Source organism: Geospiza fortis, unplaced genomic scaffold (assembly GCF_000277835.1).
Source record: "Geospiza fortis unplaced genomic scaffold, GeoFor_1.0 scaffold23, whole genome shotgun sequence".
NCBI lineage: Eukaryota > Metazoa > Chordata > Aves > Passeriformes > Thraupidae > Geospiza > Geospiza fortis.
Window position 1 is genome coordinate 10,060,462 of NW_005054303.1, and position 22,118 is coordinate 10,082,579.

The window sequence follows — 22,118 nt, forward strand, 5'->3', positions numbered from 1 at the left end:
TCGACTGTCTGCGCCTCCCCTCCCTCCCCCGCCGATAGCCGTCGGTATTTTCACTTCCCCCCCCCACCCCCCCGACCCCCGGGACCGGCGGATCTGATGAGCGTGGTTTCGTATTTACCAAAATACTCGGGGAATAGAGCGGAGGAAGCGGGGAGCGGTGGCCGGGTTTGCAGCTTTTCCCCCTCGCACACAATAAATAATCTCGGGCTTTATTCCCCCCTCCCCCCCACTGTTGGTGGAAACAGAGTATTTCCCTGTGATAGTGTATGCAGGGCAGCGAATGTTCATTTGGAGAGGCGAAAAAAAAGATCAGTGTTTACTGTAAGGTTGTTAGGCTGGATGTAGTCTTGTTGAATTAGAATTAGATTTTAATAATTTATAAAGCAGGTTAGGGAAACTGTTACTAAATTTACAGCAGAGAAGTGTCAGTAAAGCTCCTTGCTGACACAATGATCCTGCAGTTCAAGTGATCTACTTTAGTCGCTGTCCATTATTACTATTTTTATTATTTTTTGTAATTTAATTTGGAGAGAGCATGCAAACATTTCTGCAGGGATGGTTACACTTTAATGATGCACGTGATGAGGAGGGGAAGCTTTCTGATGAGATGAGATGGGGCCAACCCGATTCAGGTTTAGGGAATATATTTTTGCTGATATATTCAGAATTTGGTTTATGTAACAGGTAACTTTGTGTGTTTTTTGGCGGACTGTTGAAATCTTAGAAGTGGGTTACTAAAGTACAGGCCATTCTATTCCAGTTTATCTGACTTTTTTATTTATTAATCTTGGCTGGGGCCTGAATGCCCTGGTGATGGTGGCTTTTTTTTTGCCTGGGTGATAAACAAGACCAGTTTAAGGTACGGGTTCATGTTGCTGATAGTATATTATATGTAGAAAGCCTAAGCTGGTAGTGAAAGAATACCTCAGGAGAAATCAAAAAGATGGAATAAGGTTTTTTTCATTATTGTAATGCCAGCTGCACAGTTCAGCTTCTGGGTGCTGAACATGCTTCCTTGAAGAAGGTATGGAGTTTATACTCCATTTTTGATAGATTCAGTGCACCTATATGTAATTTTGCATTAAATAGTTCTTATCTTTTGGAGCTTGTTTACACTGTTGCAACAAATCATGCTTTCGAAAGCTTTTCTTACAAAAGACAAACCCAAATAATGCCTGTTTCAGTGGGTTTAGTAATCTACCAAGCACACCAGTAACCAGATAATTTCAATAAAAATAATAAGTACTCGAAAGCGTTCTGTATGTTGTGGAATCAACTTCTTGTAGCACACGAGGAGTCGCTTTGGTAATTGAAGTCAACAGACATTGAGGATGAGTAATGCTTTCCAAGGACATGCTCTAAGACCCTGATCCTGCAAGTGCTTACGCCGATGCTTAACTTTGCACGGGTGCCTGTCCTGGCCGAAATCGACAGAGCTGCCCTCGTTAATGGTCGTGTTAATTAATGAATGCAGATGAGGCTGCTGGAGTTAACTGTGCACCGAGCTGCTGCTTGTAACGTGTAGGCCTGAATTCCTCCTGTCTCCTCTCCCTTGAGTATTACTCATGTATTTCATCAAGCTCTGATGGGCCTTTTTAACAGACAGCACCAGACTGGTAAATAAAATAGCTGGATGTGTTAATTCAGTGTTTGCTCGTGGTACAGAATCAGCTGCAGGAGTACCACCAAGGCAGGTTTTGTAGGAAGAAGCAATGCCTATTGCTTAGGCCAGCTGAAGTTGGGAAACAAACAAACTTTTGCTTGCAGAAACCTTTTTTGGCTCTCTGCCTCTCCCTGCAAACCTTAGAGTCTGTCTCATGCCCTTAGAGCAGTTACTGCTACCACACTGCCAGTCGTCCAGAAATGCCAGGACATGGAATAACTACATGTATAGGCACTTGCAGGAAAACAACTGAGTGTTTCTGAAGTGGAGAATAAAGAAGTAATATGCACAATCTGTCTCTGTTAGTGAATTGTGAAACATAGCAGTACTTTTTACTATACTTTCCTCAATTTCTATAAAATCTTGTATGTAGGTGTGGCAAATAAATGGAGTTTTTGTTCTGTCCTGTGTTTTTTGTCCTTAATGCCAAAAAACCATCTGTGCCCTTTTGTGTACCCATTCTTTAGCAGAGTAAGTTGAAATGACTTCATCCCAAGGAGTGCATAATTTAAAGCTACAGTCAGGTCTGCAGGTGTATGAAGTTCTGTTCTGATGAAGTTCTGAATGCAATGATGTCAGCATTAGGTCTGAAATTTTTGGCAAATGGGAGACACAGATAAAAAAGTAAGCAAGAGGAATTACTACACTAATAATTAAGTTCCATTAAGTTTATTCCATTCATAAGATGGGTTAGATCTCTCAACAGTTCATCTATGTGAGTTGTCAACAGGAGAGCAGTGCAGGAAGAAGATATTTGGAAAGTTTAGATTAATCTTTACCTGTTTCACTCATTTGGAACACATTTTTAACACGTGCTTTCCTTCAGTAGGGATATGTCCTCAGCACCAACTACTCCTCCATCAGTGGATAAAGTAGACGGATTTTCTCGGAAGTCCGTCAGAAAAGCCAGACAGAAGAGGTCACAAAGCTCCTCCCAGTTCAGGTCTCAGGGCAAGCCTATCGAGTTAACTCCCCTGCCTCTGCTAAAAGGTAAGATCAAACACAGTTTTTAATAAATTAAACAATTTTTGCTCTACAACCAACTTTGAAAATCAAAGTATTCTATTGTCAGGAATTGCGGGGAAATTTTGCAGGCATTGAGAAATGTTTCATGCCAGATATATATGTATTTAAGCTCTGCAAAATATTTTATCTGTGACTTGAGGGTGTGGTAATTGTTTGCAATACTTTTGAAAGTTTTAAATGCTGATGTTAACCCCTACCATGACTTGAATTTTCAAGGCTCTCAGGCTTTGTGCAAGAGTGTTCTGGTTTGTGAATCCTCAGCAGTAATTTTGGTAAGGGTAAATGGACTTGTGAGCTGAAGGAAACTGGTTTTTAGTATCTTTCCTTGGTGTTTGGATCTGCAGCCCCTACAGCAAGAGAAGGAGGTGGGATCCCCTCTCATACCATTTGTGCATGGATAGCTCCCAGGTCCTGCCTTCTGCTGGGTTTTGAAATGGAAAGGTCCCATGAGCTGCAGCCTCCCAAGGGGAAAGATGCTGCCAATCTGCTCTTAGGCAAGGCCCTACTGTTTTGAGATCTTGCATATCCCAATGCTGGTTGAGTTTCTGCTGGCAGATTTAACCTCTGATTTGAGAAGGAAAAATATTATCCAGCATACTACTCTTAAAAGGATGCCAATATCTCTGTGATACCTTGACTGCTTCCCCTGAATTCTAGTTGTCACTGAATTTCAGTACAAATCCAGGGGTCAAAAGCACCTCTCAGAATGTCTGTCTGGTGAGGAAGGAGAAATCACCTTTCAGAAGTCTTCGACACTGACTTCTCAAATGGTTTATTTACTTCAGTGTATTTTTTTTCTTTGCTATTCCTCATTTCTGCCTTAAGTAGTAAAAATAGGCATGGCTGGTGCTGATAATTCTGGAAAATAGAAAGTTTATTAGGTTTAATACTGTATCTGTCCCTTTTCTTCATTTTTGGGCAAGTATATTCCCCACATTCTCTCATCTACCTTGTTTGACAAATTTGTTAATCAGAGTATTGGAATACATAACAAATATGGAACTGCTCTTTGGTTAGTTCTCAACCCCACTTCATAAGGATACAGTAGTTGCAAAAAAAACCCAGCAAACCCCAAACCCCCCAAAAATCTCTCACCTTAATGTGTGTTTCTAAATTTAATTAAAAGTAGGATTCTTTTGCAGGAACAGGATTAGTTCTAGTGGATCTGTCATTGCAATATTGTGGACTTCTTTCTGTGGCTCCCTGTAAGAATGCACAAATGGAGTATCCTGAGTCCAATGAAATGTGCACCCAGCCCTCCTGCACTGTGCCTGGTGGTGACTTTTATCCAGTATTTCTCAGTTTAGGGTTGGTTGGTGCCACTGGATTTGACTTTGTAGTCTGCAGTGAATATTATTTGTGATTCTTTGGGTGATCCTGTGCAGGGCCAGGAGTTGGACTTCAATGATCCTGTGGGTTCCTTTCAGCTCAGGTTATTCTGTGATTCTAAAAATTTTTTTTCTCTTTGTTGTTGAACTCTTTCGTTTTGTGACAGTATGATAAAGAAGCAAATACTTCTTTCAAATAATTTTAAAGCTCTGTTTTACACTTTTTCAGGTAATTTTTGATATGCAAGTTATTTCATGCCAGTTGCTGCATTTTGGAAGGTGACTGGAGTTTATCCTTTGGCTTAAATGATGGGATTAGTGGAAAACATTGAGATTTGTATTTGTACAAATGAAGAAATTGATGTTGTAATTATTTCACTCTCTTCTGTAGTCCCATTCAGGGAGTAAATCAGGCATGGTCACAAGCATAAGCAAAACAGTGAGAACCTTGCCTTGCAGAAACACAGGCGTGTCCAGGTGCTTAATGTGACTACTGCAGCCAGTCCTGAGGATTGAGATATAAAACTATAATAAGATAAAACAAACAGATGGAGAGTGTTGGTGAGACATTTATGATTAGTGTCATAATGAGTTACAGTGGTCCAGCTTCAAATTAAGAATGTGATGCTGGGAGTTGGTTTTCCCTCTTTGCCTTAATGCGGATTCCCAGAGGTGCAGGGGAATCCTGTGCAGATTAATTTGTGGGATTTGGGCCCAACCATCTCTCTGAACAGCAGAGCTACTGGTCCCTGCAGAAGGGACAGCAGCTAAAAATCATGCTGCTGTTTGGAAGTATTCTTGACCTACATTAATATTTGTAACATTCAGGGTTGTTAAGTCTGCAAGAAGTGAGGAAATTATTTTCTCCTGTGTTTTTCATCCTTTTCTTGACCAATTTCATCAATGTCCTGATTATTTTTTAGCTCTTATGGTTACACTCACCTTCCAACAAGTGACCAGTTCTATTCCTTCTGTCCAGTAACTGTATGATTTCCAGTTTTATCCTGGAAAATTTTGTCTTTTAAACCCAAATAGAGAAGAGATACCAGCAAAGTAGCTTTTTAAAGTCTCAGCAAATTGAGCTTAGTTTGGAGATGTGCAATTGATAGGCTTCCTGGTTTGAGTAAATTTCAGGTTTAATTAAATCTCTTCAGAAATGTTTCAGTATGGGAACTTTTTAGAGGACAGACTTCAAATTCATATTCATCAGATGTATTTCATATGCATCATGGAGGGGTCTTGCTAATACAAATATACATGCTATGCTCCCTTCTATTTTTTTTTAAATTTTTTTTGTGGATATATTGCATATTGACATTGGCAGGCTGCTTTATCTCAAACAGCACTTTATGGCCTTCACTATCTTCTGTGATTACAAGATTCATGTATGCAGAAAACTGGGTAACTGCTTGGTCCATTCCTTGCAAGTTTTTATACTCTGCCTGTCACCATAATGATCTGAGCACCTTCCAGTAGTGTATTAAGTGACGTGACTACACATCTGTCACATCTTATCTGCTCTCTTTCCTTTCCCTGGGGGCAGAGTCACATATAGTGAAATGGCTTGTTTTGGTAGTGTTTTAATGCAGTCTGTTGCCTTCTGTGAGCATACACGCCTGTATTGCAAAAACAGATAGATACGCCAGCCTTGTTGTTGTTCTTTTGGTAATAAAAATATTTTGGGTAAGAAAAATAAGAGAGATGCTATGTTTTGATGCTCTGTACAAGTCTGAAGGATAAGCTACTATTTAGGAAATGGAGTAAGAACAACTGGAATTTTCAGTGTTGCTCATTTCAGGGAAAAAAGTATGGAGAAATTAAGTTGTTGCTCTCATATTAAAAAAAAAATTGTGTATGGTATCAGTTTGCAAAGAAACATTTAATGTATTTGGAAAACAAGGTGTTGCTTCTGAGGCTCTGCTGGGCTGAGTTCAGGCTTTCAAAAGCCCCAAGTCAAGAAACTGCTGTTTGCCTAAAGACTTAAAATTTTAGATGATTTCATTATATTTTTATTTATTGAATTGTGACTAAATCTGATTTGATGTTATCTTTAAAAATCTGACTATTGTCCAATATAACACTTTAAGCCCAATGTTTTCTGCTTTGTTTCAAGTGTAGAGGAATGGGATGGGAAGTGCACATGGGAGTTGTGGCACAGTTGTATTTTGCCTGTGTGTGCTCCTCTGTATGTTTCTCACATGCATTTTTTGAAGGTTGCATGCTTTTCCCTGGTGGATCTCGCAGTGCATGATGGATTTTGGCTGTACTTTGAAGAGGCTGGTACTACCCAGGCTGACAGGTGCCTTAGGTGTAACTGGCTTGTGACAGAGCAGTCCTGGTGAAGGGCCCTTTTTTGGGATTGAGTAATTCCATCTCTGTGCCTGAGATTCCCTCCCATTTTTGCTAACCAGGTTTGTGGTGTGCCTCAAATCGAGCTTGCTCTGTAGAGGAAAATAGGATTGTAGCTGCATTGGATAGGTGTATTATTTATTGGAAGACTATTTTGCTTTCATTTTGTATAGCTGCTCTTTTTACTTAGAAGTCTCTAGAGGTGGAACAGCAGGAGTGCAATGTTAGAAAGCATTTGGCTGGAAAAAGAGTATATTGTAAGTGCTGGACATGTGAAAACAGAGCAATTTCAGTATTACCTGCAAAAGGGGGAGGGGGAGCTCATTTGTGTTCCTGCCTGGTGTCTGTAGAGGTAGGGGAGTGTTCAGAGGATGAAAACATGCACAGAGGTGATTAAAAACATCATGTGTCTTACAAATGCACATTTAGCATCCTGAGAAATTGCACAGAAAACTTGCTTATAGCTCACAGCATCATTGCCACCCCCCTTGCCCTCATTGCAAATACAGAAGTTGGGCAAAGCAAACCATCCAAAAGCCAGACTGTTAATTGTTAAATCATTTGTATCCCATTTTTCTAATTCAGGGTGTAGTTTTTTCCTGTCATCCTTCCACATTTTCCAATGATTTAATATAATTAGTGAAGGTTACTTTCATGTTCTCTGCAAAGATTGTATATTTTTGTTGAAAACATTTCAAAGTATGATTTTTATTTTTAGATGTTTTTTCCTCCTTAAAATAAGCGCTCAGAGCAGAAGTTCTCTGTCAACAGTACCAATTGCTTTGCTACCTCAATATTATGAAATTTTTTGAGCTTCTAATACATTTATCAGATAGTTTCCATGGCATTAAAGAATTGGTGTGGTGGCAACAAAAGAGCATTGCATAGTCAAAAAGGGAAAAATCTCTTTTCACTTGCTATTTGCTTTTGATCATTAAATTATTTCCCTATAGCTGAGATTTTATTATAAGCTTTTCTTGTGAATCTTATCTATTGGTCAAATGCTGAGATTCCTAAAGAGTAAAAAATTCTAACAATTTGAAAAGACTCTCAACTGAGAACTGCAAGATGTGCACCTTCTTGTTCAAATGCAGTTACTTTTGAATTTTTAAAATATTCCTTTAGCATAAAAAAAAGTATCCAGGCCTTTGCAGACCTATGGAAGCCATCTAAAACTTGTCATATGGGAAATAGTTATGATTTGAGTTGTAGAAGAAGAGTTTGTTTTCTGTTGGCTTCCATGGGAGCTGCCTGCTTATCTTGTCTGTGCTGCTCTTCATTTGAGACATTTGGAATGTTTTGCAGTTATCAGATATACAAATATCAGTAAACTGTTAATAAAATCACTGAGCTAAATGCTCTCTTCTCATATATAAACAGGAATTTAGGGTCATAGTGGTTATGATTTCTCAAAATAAAATTCAGCCTTATTTACAGAATTAGAAATAGATCTTAGGACTCCTAATTTGTTGCATGGAAGAAACACTGGAGCTTGGTCTGAGCTGCATGTACATAATCAGGGATGAATCCTGGAACTGCTTCTAGGAATTTTATGCCCGTTCTGGTTGATATAAATCTGGACATAATAGGCCATCTCTGTGTAAGATTTGGGAACAAGGCCACAATCTCAAAAGGAAGAAGGACTTAGCCCATTTAGTATTTTCTTTATGAATATGTATGATGTTCTAGTCATAAGTAATAAATGTCTTCACTTTCTTTGTGCTCTTGTCAGTTGGATTTTGAATATGCACTTAACCTTCTTTATAACATGTTTACATCTGTTGATTGTAGAAATTTTTTTCCAGTAATCATAAAGGTTTCTGTTTTTTTCAATAGACTAATTACATTCTGTCTTTTTTTTTTTTGCCTTTTTTTTTTTTGCTTGCTTGTTACTGTCTCCCACATTGGGAATGTATTTCTGGAGGACAACATTTGTAGAGAATGGGCCGATTAAGTAAAAGAAATACCCTCTTCTCTTAACAGTGTATGGTTGAAAATGCAGTTGGTGAGGAATTCTGTCAGCTTATCCCCAGTCCTCCAATGTTTCCAGTCAGTTCTCTGTATTCATTTCTGAGTCTCTCTAGGACTGGCAGTTTTCCTATGGCCAGAGCAGTGGTGGGTTATTTTTTGCTTTTTTTTTTTTTGAGGAAGGTGGTTTGGTTTTGTTTTGTTTTGCTTTGCTTTTGAAGCCTCCAGTGTAATTGTTTTACTTCCGGAATTTCTCAGCCTGGCTTCTGGAAGTGTTTAGTGATGATGATTCCCACCTTTTCCTTTTCTGTTTTCTTTTTAATAATTTTAAAAGTGAAGTAAGTGATAATTCTGTAAAATGTGTTTCTATACTCTTTACAAGATTGAGTCTAAAATCTTGATAATTTTCTGCGGGATGTTTGGACTTTATCATAGAATCACAGAGTTACAGAAGGGTTTGGGTTGGAAGGAACCTTAAAGATCATCTCATTCCAGCCCCTGCCATGGACAGGGACACCTTCCACAGACTAGGTTGCTCAAAACTCCATCCAACCTGGCCATCATAATGAAAAACTTTTGGTTTCAGTCTGTTCTTGTACAGTATGTCTTTATAACGTTCCCAGTAATACTTATCTCTCTAATAATATTGCCATTTTCTTTTCTGTGCCCAAGTGCAACTCTGTGGGTCTGTAATAAAACCTCCTGTTTCTGTAATAAGTACCTCCTTTATATTCCTTTCCTGAAGTACCTTCAACAAATACAAGTTCTGGTTCAGCCAGGCTATTACTTCTATATAGTGCACATGGTTGTTGAAGTATAGTGCTGCCTTTATAATTGGTTATGTTATGGAGCTTTACTGTTGTGAAAGAACACATTTTCCATATCTCTGGAATTATGTGTGTATTTATAAAATCTGTGTTTGTGTATATTACATGTGTATAATATAGAAGTGTATATAAATAAGCTATAGACATATTTAATGTCTTATACAAAGTTTATATTTTGAGTTTATTTAATTTTCTGTTTTTCAAATGGGATAGTGCTTCTGTTCATTGGTAGAGCTTTATAGTAAGGCAGCAGTCCTTTCACATTCATCCATTGTAAGCTACTGCCTCCCTGAGAAAAGAGCACTTTCATTAATGCTTTCTGGGGAGTGGGAGGAGGACACACAACTATTTTTAGGTTCAGGGTAACTTCCTTTCACCTACAGTTTTTTCATTCAAGTTATTACTGTTTCTTTGACTCAATCAGGCAAAAATCCTTAGTAACAGAGGAGGGGACTTGGGGAGTTCAGGGAGTTTTGGTAGGGTGGGTATTTATGGATTACTGTACTTTTGATAACTGTATAACGCACAAGTATCAGCAGATGGGCTCACTTTGCTTCATAAGAGGTTAAGGCAAATCTGTTAGAAAAATACTAGAATTTTCCTCTTAAAACCTCCCTGGTAATGTCATTCTGGTTGCAGGTGCAGTGACAGGAAGGTTTTTTTCTGGTGGCAAAACTTTGAGAAGTTCTGGAGCCAAGCGTGGCCTCTCATGTGCTGAGAGAAGTGTCTGAGGGCCACAGTGTAAAACAGATTGTTTGGAACATTCCACCTCCTCCTGATTTGAGTGATGTGCTTGATCTTGTGTCCTCTCAAACAGTTAATTCAGCAAATCTGAAATGCTGGTGAATATTTATGTAGGGTTGATAGTTTCTGTGTCTGTGGTTTTCTGCTTAAAGTAAAAAACAGTGCAGCTACAGTCTGAGGATCTTTATCAAGCATTTCAAAAGATAAGGCAGATGTCCAAAGAATCAGTGTAAAATACTTTTCTACCCTTAGTTGTTGCACTTGATTGAAAATTTTGTCTGTTTTCAACGAAGTCTTGTAGTCAGACCTAAGAGGAATCAGTTTGATTAAGAGTAATAATGATCCACAGTAATGGAAGGTTTTTCACCAGTAGTTTTTTTCTAATTGTTACATTAAACAAATCTAAGAGTATATACATGAAAATTATACATGTCAGTATCATTTTACTTTTGAATTTCCTGTAGGAAGTTTATTTTTCAAGTCACAGTATGTCTGAAATTAACCTTTTTTTTTTCTTGAAAACAAGGTATTTAAGATTTTATTGTAAAACACTTTAGCATTTTAAATATATTTTATAAAAAAAAGACTATTATTTTTTATTTATTCTCTTTGTTGATTTTTCCACTCTTCTTCCATTGCAGTATGTATGACAGATTCTTAGACAGTAGTATTTGCTTTGTGTGTGAAGTGCAAGGTCCTTCCTTTAGCATTTGCCAGAGTCTGGGGCAGAGGAGGAAAACAATACAGCAGAATTGCTGTACCTGGTTAAATGGGCAGAAAGAAAAAAAAAGTGAAATAGCTAATTTCTGGGTAGCTTCCCAAAAGAAAAATTAGAATATCAGATTGCTGTAAAGTCTGTTTTACAGGGTTGGACATGGTGCCAGCTCTTCTGTAACAGCAGTTTCTCGTGTTCCCCGAGCTGAAGAGCTTGTTCTGATAACTCAGTGTTGGACTTCAGAGCTGACTGAGTTACAGGAGATGTGGAGACTGCAGACAGCAGCCTGCTGTTCTGATTATAGAAGTTTGTGTATAATTAGGATATTTCTGAAGATTTTTATGAATTGGAAAACGTGCATCTCCTGCAAAACACGAATCACAGATTCAGCTGTCCTTACTTGATGGCATTTTGCAGAAGTTGAAGTAAACCATCAGTGGTATCTCTGGGGTGGTGAGTGAATGCTGACACCTTTGTGCCCCTGCTGGTTAAAAGTATCAGTTTTAGAACTTGACCCCCAGAAGGAGATATGATAAATTACTCAGTTGAAGCAATTTTTATTCTGAAAAATCAGATACCATAATGAAGGATAAGGTTACATTGAAATTGTGTGTTGTCTGGAGTTCTTTGCTGTCAGATTTTGATTAAAACAATGAAATAAATATAAGTTGCATGGTTATCTGTTTTATATTTTTCATTGTGAAGGCTGGCTGGGCAAAAATGTAGTTTGGATATTGGGGGAAGGCATTTCTTAGGGTATTCTTTTATCATAAGGCTAAGGAGATCTGTCATTAGAATTGTTTGTGAGTTTCTAACTCTTTGAGGAATATCAGAAAAAAAGTTTAGTGTCATTAAGAATTGTAGTAACTGTAGCTGGATGTGGTCTTAAGTTTTCTGTGGGATTCCTGGAAGGTTTTCAGGAAGTTTTAGGGATGCAATGTGTATGATGTATTTTTTCATAATGCTCACGATGTAGCTATCTAGTCCGAGTTGTGCTTTTGTTGTTTGGGATTTCTATGCTTCTTTGCAGTGTCATGAGTTTAATGTTGTTATGACTTCCTTGGCTTTTTTTTTTCCATGTGCTTGTGCTGAACTTGGATTTTCAAATTTTACAGCGTAGGTGGTAGCAAATTTGTTTGTTGCTTTCACTGCTTTTGTCATACGGATTATGCTGCAAAGGAAATCTACTGCAAGTTAAATTTCTCTTATTACAAATTGATACTATGGATAGTCAGAAACTGAGGGAAGGATGATTTCAGATTTTAGAGGAATTAAATATTCTTATTTTTCCTTTATGTTACCCAGTAGGAAGTACTGTGAGTGCATAAACTTTCATCAGTTTTCTTGGCAAGTTTTGCTCTTGTGCTCTCCTCTTTCACATTCCAACAGCAGGACATAGATCTTATATGCAGTCTCTGTATAAATTAGAAAGTCTATTTAGTGTTTTCTGATTTCATATAAGATTAACTGTTCAAAGCTGTTTATAGAGAATGTTTTCCCATCTATGTGTAAACAGAAATGCAAAAGGTGATGATTACAGCTGAGACAGTACTTGATTCGCTGTCGAAAACGAAACTTATTGGTTGAATATTGTCAGTGTTACCAAGGGAGAGTAAATTTGGCAGCTTGCTCTCTTGATGTTTTCAAACAACATTTTTGGGATAGCTTTTTGAAGAAGTTGAGGTGGTACTGTGTCATCGTGATTCTCCTTTACTTTCCCTTTATTGACCCAGCCCATACTTCTCCTGCTTTCTTCTGTGCTTGTTCCTTATCACTGCCTTCCTTACTCCCACTTCTTTTTCTTCCTGCACCCTCTGATGGATACGATAACATATTTTTCCACAAGAGGGTGATAAAACTCACACGTGTTAAAACGAGCACTCCAGGTGGAGGGGATTGCAGAGGTTATTGGCAAACTCAATGGAATAAAATTAGCTGTACTTATACAGAAAAATAGTCTGCTCACCTTCAGCTCCATCCATGTGTTACAGTGGTTGTTTGTGTGCACTTCTGGAGGCAAGACTAGACCTGTCAGGATGGAGATCCACCCTGGGAAGAGCATGCCAGCTCCATCCTGCCTCTCTTGCAGTAATCAGACCTTGCTGCAAGACAGTCTTTTATATCTGTTATTCATGCAATAATTTTCCTTTTCCTTTCTCTCCCCATGCACTCTTGTGAGTAGTTCTTGCTTTTTTCCCTCCCTGTCCTGTTTACTAGGATACAAAACCTCCTTCTTCACTGGTCCTATGAAACTGCAGTGGTTGAAATTTCTGTTCATCTTTAAGAAGTGCATAAAGAATGAAAAGATGAGGCAGAGAGAGAGAGGAAAATAGCCACTCTTGTGATTTGTCTTTAATAGGGAATCTTAGGAAAAATTTCTGTCTGTTTTTGACTGTACCCAGGCTTGAGCAAGTGTATTACTCAGGACTAGATGCTGCTTCAGTTTTGCTTTTTAGGGCTAGGAAGGCTGATGGAAATAAGTGATTCTTAGTCCCTGTGACAAGAGCAGCTCCAAAATTGTATGCCTTAAGTGATGGAGACCTTGACTGGAGTTCTGGCTCCTGGGCTTGGCTCTTGGAAAAGTGTTGTGGTGTGGCTGGATGACAAAGATGTGGGAGCAGATTCATTATATGTGTGGGAGAGGGTTGGGATGCAGGGCTTTTTAGATGACCTTCAAGAAGAAGTCAGCATTTCAGGGTGGTTGTTATCCTGTATTTTGGATGCCATAATCTCAGAAGAAGTGTCCATTGCTGTAAATTGCTTTGGAATATGATCTGAGCTGCCAGATTAAGTCTCTGCAGTCACAAGTAAAAAGACCTGCTGTGAATCTCCTAATATTAGAGAAATGAGCTCTATACTGTGGGTTAGGCATAAGCCAGGCAGTGAAAAGGCTTCTGGAAAAATTCTAAACACTTCATTGCCATGAGTCAGCGGGAATCGTGGCAAGGAGGGAGAGAGGAACAAAGTACTTGAGGTTATGTTTACTCCATCCTCCTATTAACTGTGAAATTCCAGGTCACAGAGTGAAATTTCTCACTCTTCTTTAATTTCAGGAAGAACAAACAAGTGTCCCAAATAATAAATAAAAAAGATTCTATCTTTTTTCTAAAAAGACGACCACAGAGTCGATGATCTTGTCAGAATCTCTTTTTAAATATTTTGTCTCTCTTTAACTGTAGGAAATTCCAGTGGCAAGAGAAATGTGTTGAATTTCTCAGGACAAGTCTGTTTCTCTTCCTGCTCTTTTACTGTCCTGTTTGTCCCTAAACTACCACATCCATCATGAGCACAGTCAAGTTCAATAAACAGCATTTGGAGCTCTTGCTTCATGGGCCAAGTATAAGCTTTGGTTCAGGTATCCCATAATCTTAGATGGGACAAAATCTTCCAATTAACACTCTTGAGGTGAACATCCCAACTCCACAGCAGAAAAAACAATCTACAAAACCCCCAAAATACTTAAAATTTCTGTATATGCTTCTGAGCTGATTCTGAGTGTAATTGGGCACATTCTAATTTCCATTAGCAATGTAAAAGTATTTTTCTTAAGTTTTTGGGATATTCTCCTAATTAAAGAATGCCTTAATACCTAGAAAAAAATGTAAATGGCTAGAAGCAGGCTTTGAGTATCTCTAAGCAAGTTTCTCTTATTTCCTGCTTGGTAAGGAGCAGTCATTCCTCTTGCAGAAACTTTCTTAATCAAGGACTTTGTAGAAAGGAGGATTGCCATGCCCTTCATATAGATTCTGAGGCGACCTCATTTGACACGAGTGTAGCATTGGTTTGTCTTCCCTTGTTTTGTACAGTTGTTCCCAACATGAACAGGCATTGCACTATGGCAAAAATTCATTTGAGAGCCAAAATCTTCAAAGTAATTTCAGTTGTGGTGAGATGTGCCAAAACTTCATGGTCAATAAAAAGCAAATGGTTTGGAAATGAGCATATTTTCATGTTTATTTGCTTTTGGAGAAGTATTATACTTCTGGATTAAAGTGTTCCGATATATCAAATGTAACAAAAAAGCTCTAAATCACCACATCATATACAATAAAAAAATCCCAGACTGCTTTTCATTACACTTGGTCTTTTAAGCTAAAGCACTCAGTAGTTGATGGTATTTTTGCCTATGTAGTTTGAAATGTCTGAAGGAATGGGACCTATCTCATGTCCAGAGCTGCAACAAGGAGTGGAATAGGGCACCCACTCGTGTGTGCTTCATTTTGGGAGAGCTGTCAAATGGGTGAAAGGGAAGTAATTCAGCCTTCTCCCCATTCCTACATTCAGTGGCTGGACAGACACTCCCTCCCTCCCTCTTTTTTTTTTCTCATGCTGCTTTTGTGGTTAATGCAGTTTTTCTGCATTGTTGTTTCCCAGGTTTCTTGTCCATATTGAATATCTATATTTGGGATTATTTTTCCCAGATGTATTAGCTGATGTTTTTCCAAACTGAATTTCACATTATTTTCTGGCTGTGTAAGGAATGTGCTTAGGTTCTTTTGTATTATTTCTGACTTTACTGCTACTCAAAGTTCTCTATTTAATATCCTCAGAAGATGTTATCTATATGCTAGTTTAATCATTGGATCATTAAGGAAGTTATTAATGTCTGGACTAAATTGATTCTTATCTCTCACTGGCATTTCTTTCCAGCTGGGATACTTGGAGATTTTTATCCTTTTAATTCTAGACTTTTTGGCAGCGCTGTGTGTGTCAGCCTCTTCAATCCAAAAAAATTGGAATCTGCTTTAAACGTAGGACTTTGAGGGAAAACTGAAGTGTGATTCATGCTGGAATAGAGTAAACTTTGTAAATCCAATCACAATTGAAACTGAAGATGTGTTGTAATCACTACATATGTATCTTCACATGGATTTCAATATGCTGTCTTTTGTACTTTCATTTGTACAGTAGTAGTTCTTAAATGATAAATTATTAAGTAAATATTTTCCTAGTGGAATGTGCTTTCTATTTTTGTATATCATCTTGAGAACAGAATGTGATTCCTTTCTGTAGGGTCAGCTATTTGAAATACTTGCCTGTGTTTGTTCTAACTGCATAATCTATAATCCTCAATATGTCTTTAATCCACTTTATCTCCTACAGAACTAAATCTTTGGAATTGGGGAGAATATAGTGTGATAGATGGTATCTAAGGTTATAAAGTTTGGGAAGATTAAATTTACTTCTGAGGTCAGATTGATAGATTTTGGCAAATAACAGATAAAATAAATGACTAGTAAAAAATAAACACTACTCCTATTTTCATGCCTATGGAATAAACAAATAATAAGTAACAAAGAGGTTTTGTAGTATTTCATCTCTAGAAATAAGATAAAATTAAAGATGAAATTTCCCACTTTGCTAATATTAAGCATCTCCTACAGTGATAAGGAAAGGAATTGATTTATTTTCTGTTTTATTTTTCTTGTGTGAAGTTGAATTGAACTTCAAAATGTTTACCTTTGTGTGCATGACTAAGGCAGAAACCGGAGTGCATTTTTTAGCACTGACCACTTGGGAGTGAGTGGATGCATTAATGTGAACAAATTTAACCTTGGGTTCAAGGAGAAGGTGTGTGCATCCACACACGTGTCTTGAAGTCTGTGCTGGGAGAAATGAGCTTGTCCTGGGATCGTTTAGGGTGGCTTTAACACTTTGGGGTGCTGGCTTTGCTAAGGATTGCACAAAGTGCTTTTGTGGGATTGCTTCCTTAGAGAAATGGAAGGAGAAAAACTCCTGGGAAAAAAAATCCTTTTTTTTTTAAATCCTTAAATAAAACAAGTTGTCAAAGGTCAGGTGTCTGTGTTGGTCTAATAAAGGCATTAGGTATCGTTTGTTAGGGGATGATGGATTTGTCATTTCACTTAGTGATAAATAATCTGATTTTATAAGGTGTTTGGGGAATGGGGATAATGATCATGTCAAATGGCAGGTCTGCACAGCACAGGCTTTTGTTAATGAAGGCACACTGCATAGCAGACCTGGGTTCAAAGTCCACAAGTAGTTATTTTGTTTTAAGTAGTTGGTGTTTTACACAAATACTCCTGGTTTCATATTTTAGAAGAAGCAAGATGATCAGCAATGTTAAGTAAATCTGGCTCATCAGTCCTAATATTTGTTCTTAAAACAACATGCATAATACTGAAAAAAACACATGCTTCTAATACTAAACATAAGAAAAAAGTTAGTGTGGAATTTCAGCGTACTGTACATGTAAAATTGAGGACAATCTTGAGGAGATGTAAATTGCAGGGAAGCTTATTTACATGAGTAGAGATTTCCTTTACAGAGCAAAAACTACCATGTAAAACATGGCCTTGTCTGGTACAGACCCTTGAAAATTATTCCCTCTGATCCTTTCCCTGGGAGGGATAGGAGCTGGATGGCAGGGCAGTGAGTGATTCTGACCACTGAAACGTCTCTTTTGCCACAGTGATGGCATCCATATGGCTGCAGGGAGGGACGACCTGCATTTTATTTTTTCCAGTGAGGAAGTAAGTGGGATTTCACTCCTTTTTTTTCCCCCTTCAGACAACAAGAAGTTTTCTCTCAGCTTCACTGCTTAAATTCGTGTTGTGCTCTCTGTGCTGCCATACCATTTTCAGTAAAAGAGCAGTTGCATGGAGACAAAGAGGATGCTGATTTAAGTCTCAACAGAAAAGTCTGTTAGACTTCAGCTGTGGGAGGATGCTAAATGTAGCTCAGAGGTTGGCAGATGCTACCTGGACCAAAACTACTTGAAAATATTAGGGAGCTGTTTAGTAGGTTTGCCTAAAAAAAGAGACATTTAATGACTGGAAGAATTAGTGGGACAAATATGACAATGGACTTGCAGTTTAAAAAGGTACTTACTGTGTGGATGTGATCTGCTGTTCATGTTGAATAAAAAAAAAGAGTTCAGCAAAAAAATATTTTGCTAATCTTGATGGGAGGGCAGAAGAAATCTAAACCCAAGCCCTTTTCTCTTCCTACCTGTCTTACAATTTTTTTTTTAATTATGTCAGTTAATGCAACATTTTGAACTTCATTTTCAAAGGGAGCAATACTGTTTCTGATCACGATTATGTAAGTTAAGCTGAAAGCTGTGGAGTGTTATTTTCTGAAGTTTTCAGAAAGCTCAGTGTTACTATTAACATTTTTGCTAAGCCATAACACAATGAAAATTTACCTTAAGGGTTTATTTTGTGCTGAAGCCTTTGGGAGCACCATAAGCATCATTACTGAGGCGGTGGGACTGGGCCTGGCTTTCTGCTGGGTGTGTGTAGCGCTTCATGGATGATCTAAGAGGGGAAGTTTTCTTCATCCCTGCATGAGCATCATCTATCCCTGCAGGCTGGATAGTCCTGGGATCTGCCAGGGTTTCTCACCTTGTTGCTGAGCCAGGGTTAAAGGCTCTTTAGCCATTTCATTTCTGACCTGTGAGATGCTGTGCAGGACACATGAAATGAAGTATCCCAGCATTGTTTGTTATTTTCTGTTTTAGGGATGGAGAGGGGAGATAAAAGTAGTGTGAAGGTGTTGTGCAGCCTGAGCAAACATAGAGAAAAGACCAAAGGAATCCACTGCTCAGGACTAGGGTAGTTGATTTAACAGGGAGGATGAACTTCTAATTAATTTCCAAGTGGGGTTTCTTTTATGACCTGTTCCATGGGGAGAGTTGATGAGAGGATCTCTGTGCCAGGTTATTAAATAGTTAACTTCAAGGAAGATAGTTTTACTTCTGAAGCAGAGGTTTGCACATGTGTGGGTAACAAAGCATTTCCAGTAGAGCACGTTTGATACTTAACCTGCAAAATGTCAGAAGAAGTGATTAATGTTTTGTACCTTTGGAATAGGTTTGATTTTTGTGTGCCTGAAGCTTCTAGCAGGTGCTATAGAAACCAGGGAAAAACATTATCTTTTCAGCATGTTGCACTCAAAGTTCACGTTGAGCCACAAAATATCCAAATGAGTGACAATCTCTTGTTCGAATCTAAATGGAAAATGGAGTTTTCCATGGCCTACTTACTCTAGAAATGATCATTTCATTGTAGGCAGATTTAGCTAAAACCTAGGAGACTTTGTCAAAATTACATGAAAGAAAAAAAGATATTATTCACTTTTAAAGTGAGGCAAAGAAAATGACAAGAGACTTTTCAGAGGGTCTGTGTTGAGCTATCTTGCCTGCTGGTTCTGCTTTTGAGAGAAAGCAGTTTTCAGTTTTCTTAAACATGTTCTTGGTTGTTTGATTACTTTTTTTTTTTTTGCTACTACACTATACAGTAATATGGCTAAAATTGCTGTATACAGTGTCTTAAATTTCAGGGATGTTTTTCAGAGTTTATAAAAGTGTATTTCTGAAAGAATGTCTGTATGCCCACATGAAATGGTACTTTAGAACTCTGCTAGTGGTCCCTTGCTATTTGTCAGGGATGATGTTTGTGCCCTAGGTCAGCTTTTTGCCATGTCTGTGAACAGCAGCCCAAAACTGGCTGAATTCTGAGACAGCAGATTACTCTGTGTATAACTGCTAGATAGGGTTATCATAATTAAGAATGACCAGGCATTTTAGCATCTGTTATTAATCGGAGTGTAGGTGTGTCATCCTCATGGAGCAGCTGAGGGTGATTTGTTTCCTCTGAGGTGTGATGGAGGCATCGTTGTTAGATCTGGCTGGGGCTCTGGTCAGATCAATATGAGGATGCATCATGGCCAAACTTGCAGGAGCTGTAGGAGGATAAGAGAGGTGTAGACCCATTAAATGATAGAAAACCCAGAGAAAATGCCTTATGCAATACAATTAGAAAATAATTTTGAATAGTTTATTAAAAGGCTCATGACCAGATACGGTCACAGTGTCTTATGGGGAGGAAATACTGGTTAAATAGAAGAACTGATGCTGTCAGCTAAAGCAGGATCCATGTGGTTTTAATAGTGAGGAAAAGTCTGTGCTGGCAGGAGCTCTTTAAATGGATGATAAATTCTCTGTGAGTTTCCTACAAGTCATGACTTTTGATTTGAGAAGTTGTAGTTGAGCACACATTGCCAGATTAATTCATGGAAGGTTGCTTCTGTAGGGTGTTTTAGGGACTGTTTTCATTTAGGGTAAACTACCTGCTTTGGTAGCTTCTTCCAGCTTTCAGTCTCCTAAATTTGCAGCTCTAAGACCCCTTGTGAAGCTGTCAAAGTTGATGGAAAAGCAGCAAGGAATTTGGGAAGAAAAGTGAGGCTTTCATGAGTTAGACTAGTGGGATGTTCCCTTGGAGGAATTAGCCTCTGTTCTTTCCTCTGCTCTTTGTATCTTGGGTGAATCTCTGCTCCTTGTTGAGAGCTGCTCCTTTACTGTTTCTGCTGCTCAGCCTGAGACAGGAGGGGGTGATTTCCAGAATGGAGGATGACTCAAAGTGCAAGTGAACTTGGTGGGAGCTAGTCCTGAGTGTCACACAGTGCTAAGTAAACATCCAGAGAAATCAGGATGTCTCCAGTTGAGCATTGAGAATTAATGGGTGCTTTTAATCTGACTCTTTTTATTTCTCAGCATTCTTTTACATTGGTATCTTGTGAGTAATACAGCATAAAAATGACAGTCTTTAAAAAAATATTATTGTCAGCTTTAAGGAAAAACAAGATAAAAATTACATATGACATTATGCTAACTCTAAGATTCACTGCTTTTATTACAGCTAAGTAACTGAAAGATTGCTCTAATTTTACTTTAATAGAAACAAATCTGATTGAATTATTTCTGTTTTTCTTTTAAAAAATGAGACTATCATAAACATTTTAAAAAGTCTTGATTAGAGGTGATGAAGTGCCTAGTGAAATTCAAGTATCCAGACTGGAGCAGCGTTGCTTTGTTGGCTCATTTTGAGCATGAAGTCTTTTGCTTTTCAATCAGATTTTATTTTTCTTTAGGAATAAAATTTTAAAAGTAATTATTCTTGGTTTTTATACAATACAATAATTCCTGATTTTATTATACAAAATTAATTTTTTTTCCTTAAGAGTAGTGTACTCTTAGGGTTTTCAAAAATTTTTAACTGAAATCCATGGTTCATTTTGTTGCTTCACCGGATCTTTTTCCTCTCCTTAGAATCTTTTAGCAAGGCTCACCAGGTTAAAGAAAGGCCATAGTGTTAAAATAATTTTAAACTGGGATCCTGCTTAAGCTCTTCTATTTTCTCACTTCCTGACTGAGCACAGCTATCTTTGCCTGCCCTTTCTCCCCTCTTTTGTTTACAGCTGAGGACAGGGCTGATACCCCATGCATTGGATATCCTCATTGTCAGCTGGAAGGAGTTCAGTAACAAATGCTTTGTCTTAGGGAGTATTGAACAGCATATCCCTACCCTGTGAAGAGATATTTTATGGCATCAGAAAATTCATCTGTGTGGGCTTTCAGTGTTTATTCTACTAATTTGGTAGTGGAGCATGCAGTAATTTATTGTCATGTGTTACATATTAATAGATCCAAAAAAAAAAAAAAAGGAAAGCAAAATAAGGTTAAAACTTGCTTTTTGGTTTATTTTTTAATAAGTTTGGAAACATGAAACAGTGTGCTGATGAATCTGAAATTTATGGAGATTTGATATATATCTTATCTATTCTTAAATATATGAAATGTTTATATCAGTGAATTGCTATTTAATATATCTTGTTGAAAAATGGATATGCTCTTGTTCTCTAAAAGTAAGGGCTTGTAATTTGAGACTGCCTTTTCTGCCTTTTTAAGAGTTCCCTCCAACGCTGTCTCAAGGTAGAGTTTGAAAAAGGAAGCCGTTTTTAAACTACTGAAATACAGCTCAGTGTCAAAGCAACCAAAGAGTAAAATTGCTCAAAAGAAATAGTCACTCTTATTTTGAAAGCCAGTCAGAGTGGAGGAGCTTGCTTTTTGCACAGCTGCTATTGGCTGCACAAACCCCTCATCTCTGTGGCTAGTGCTAGATAGGAATATTAATAATATAACTCATGCCTCGTCGTATTTTGCTGCTTAATCATCTTGTTTGGCACACCCCTGGTCATGTTCTACGTGGCCATAATTCAGGAAAGAAAACTCACTGGGGCACTGGTGTTAGAGTGCAGCGATCAGAGAGGCTGGGATTATGCAGATGATGAAAGGACTGCCCGGCGTGGGTTTATCCAGGAAAACTGGAGAGAAGTTGTAGCAGGCAGGAGCTGAGTGAGGAGCCACCTCCTGTGCCAGCCCATGGCCGGGGCTGCCTCGTCACAGCTGTGCTGAGGATCCAGGCTGGGTAAGCAGAAACCTGTGTCAGCAGCTTTGCTGTAGGCAAAAACTCCAGCTCTCTCAAGTCCTTCCCAGTGTTGTCTTCCCTGTGCTCTTGCTGCTGTCAGAAGTGGCATTTCAAGGAGGTTGATAATATTTTGTTGGAAAATACTTGATTATGTTAATGTAGTTTGGGAAGGTAGAGAGGGGCTCTAGCATGAATTCCAATAGAAGTGAAAAGCAGTATTTTTAAAATGTCCTCCTAATTTTTTCTAAACCTGACATTTCCTCAGAG

At 38.2% G+C, this 22,118-nt stretch overlaps 1 protein-coding gene across 2 annotated transcripts in view; it reads left to right on the forward strand.

Annotated features, from left to right (window-relative positions):
- Positions 1-2,493: 2,493 nt before the first annotated feature.
- Positions 2,494-22,118, forward strand: part of PPP2R5E (protein phosphatase 2 regulatory subunit B'epsilon) — a 69,938-nt gene continuing 50,313 nt past the window's right edge. For both annotated transcript variants that reach the window (XM_031066144.1, XM_005417940.3), the window contains exon 1: positions 2,494-2,653. In XM_031066144.1, the coding sequence (XP_030922004.1) occupies positions 2,497-2,653 (157 nt within the window). In that variant the 5' untranslated portion in view covers positions 2,494-2,496. The remainder of the gene's footprint in view (positions 2,654-22,118) is intronic.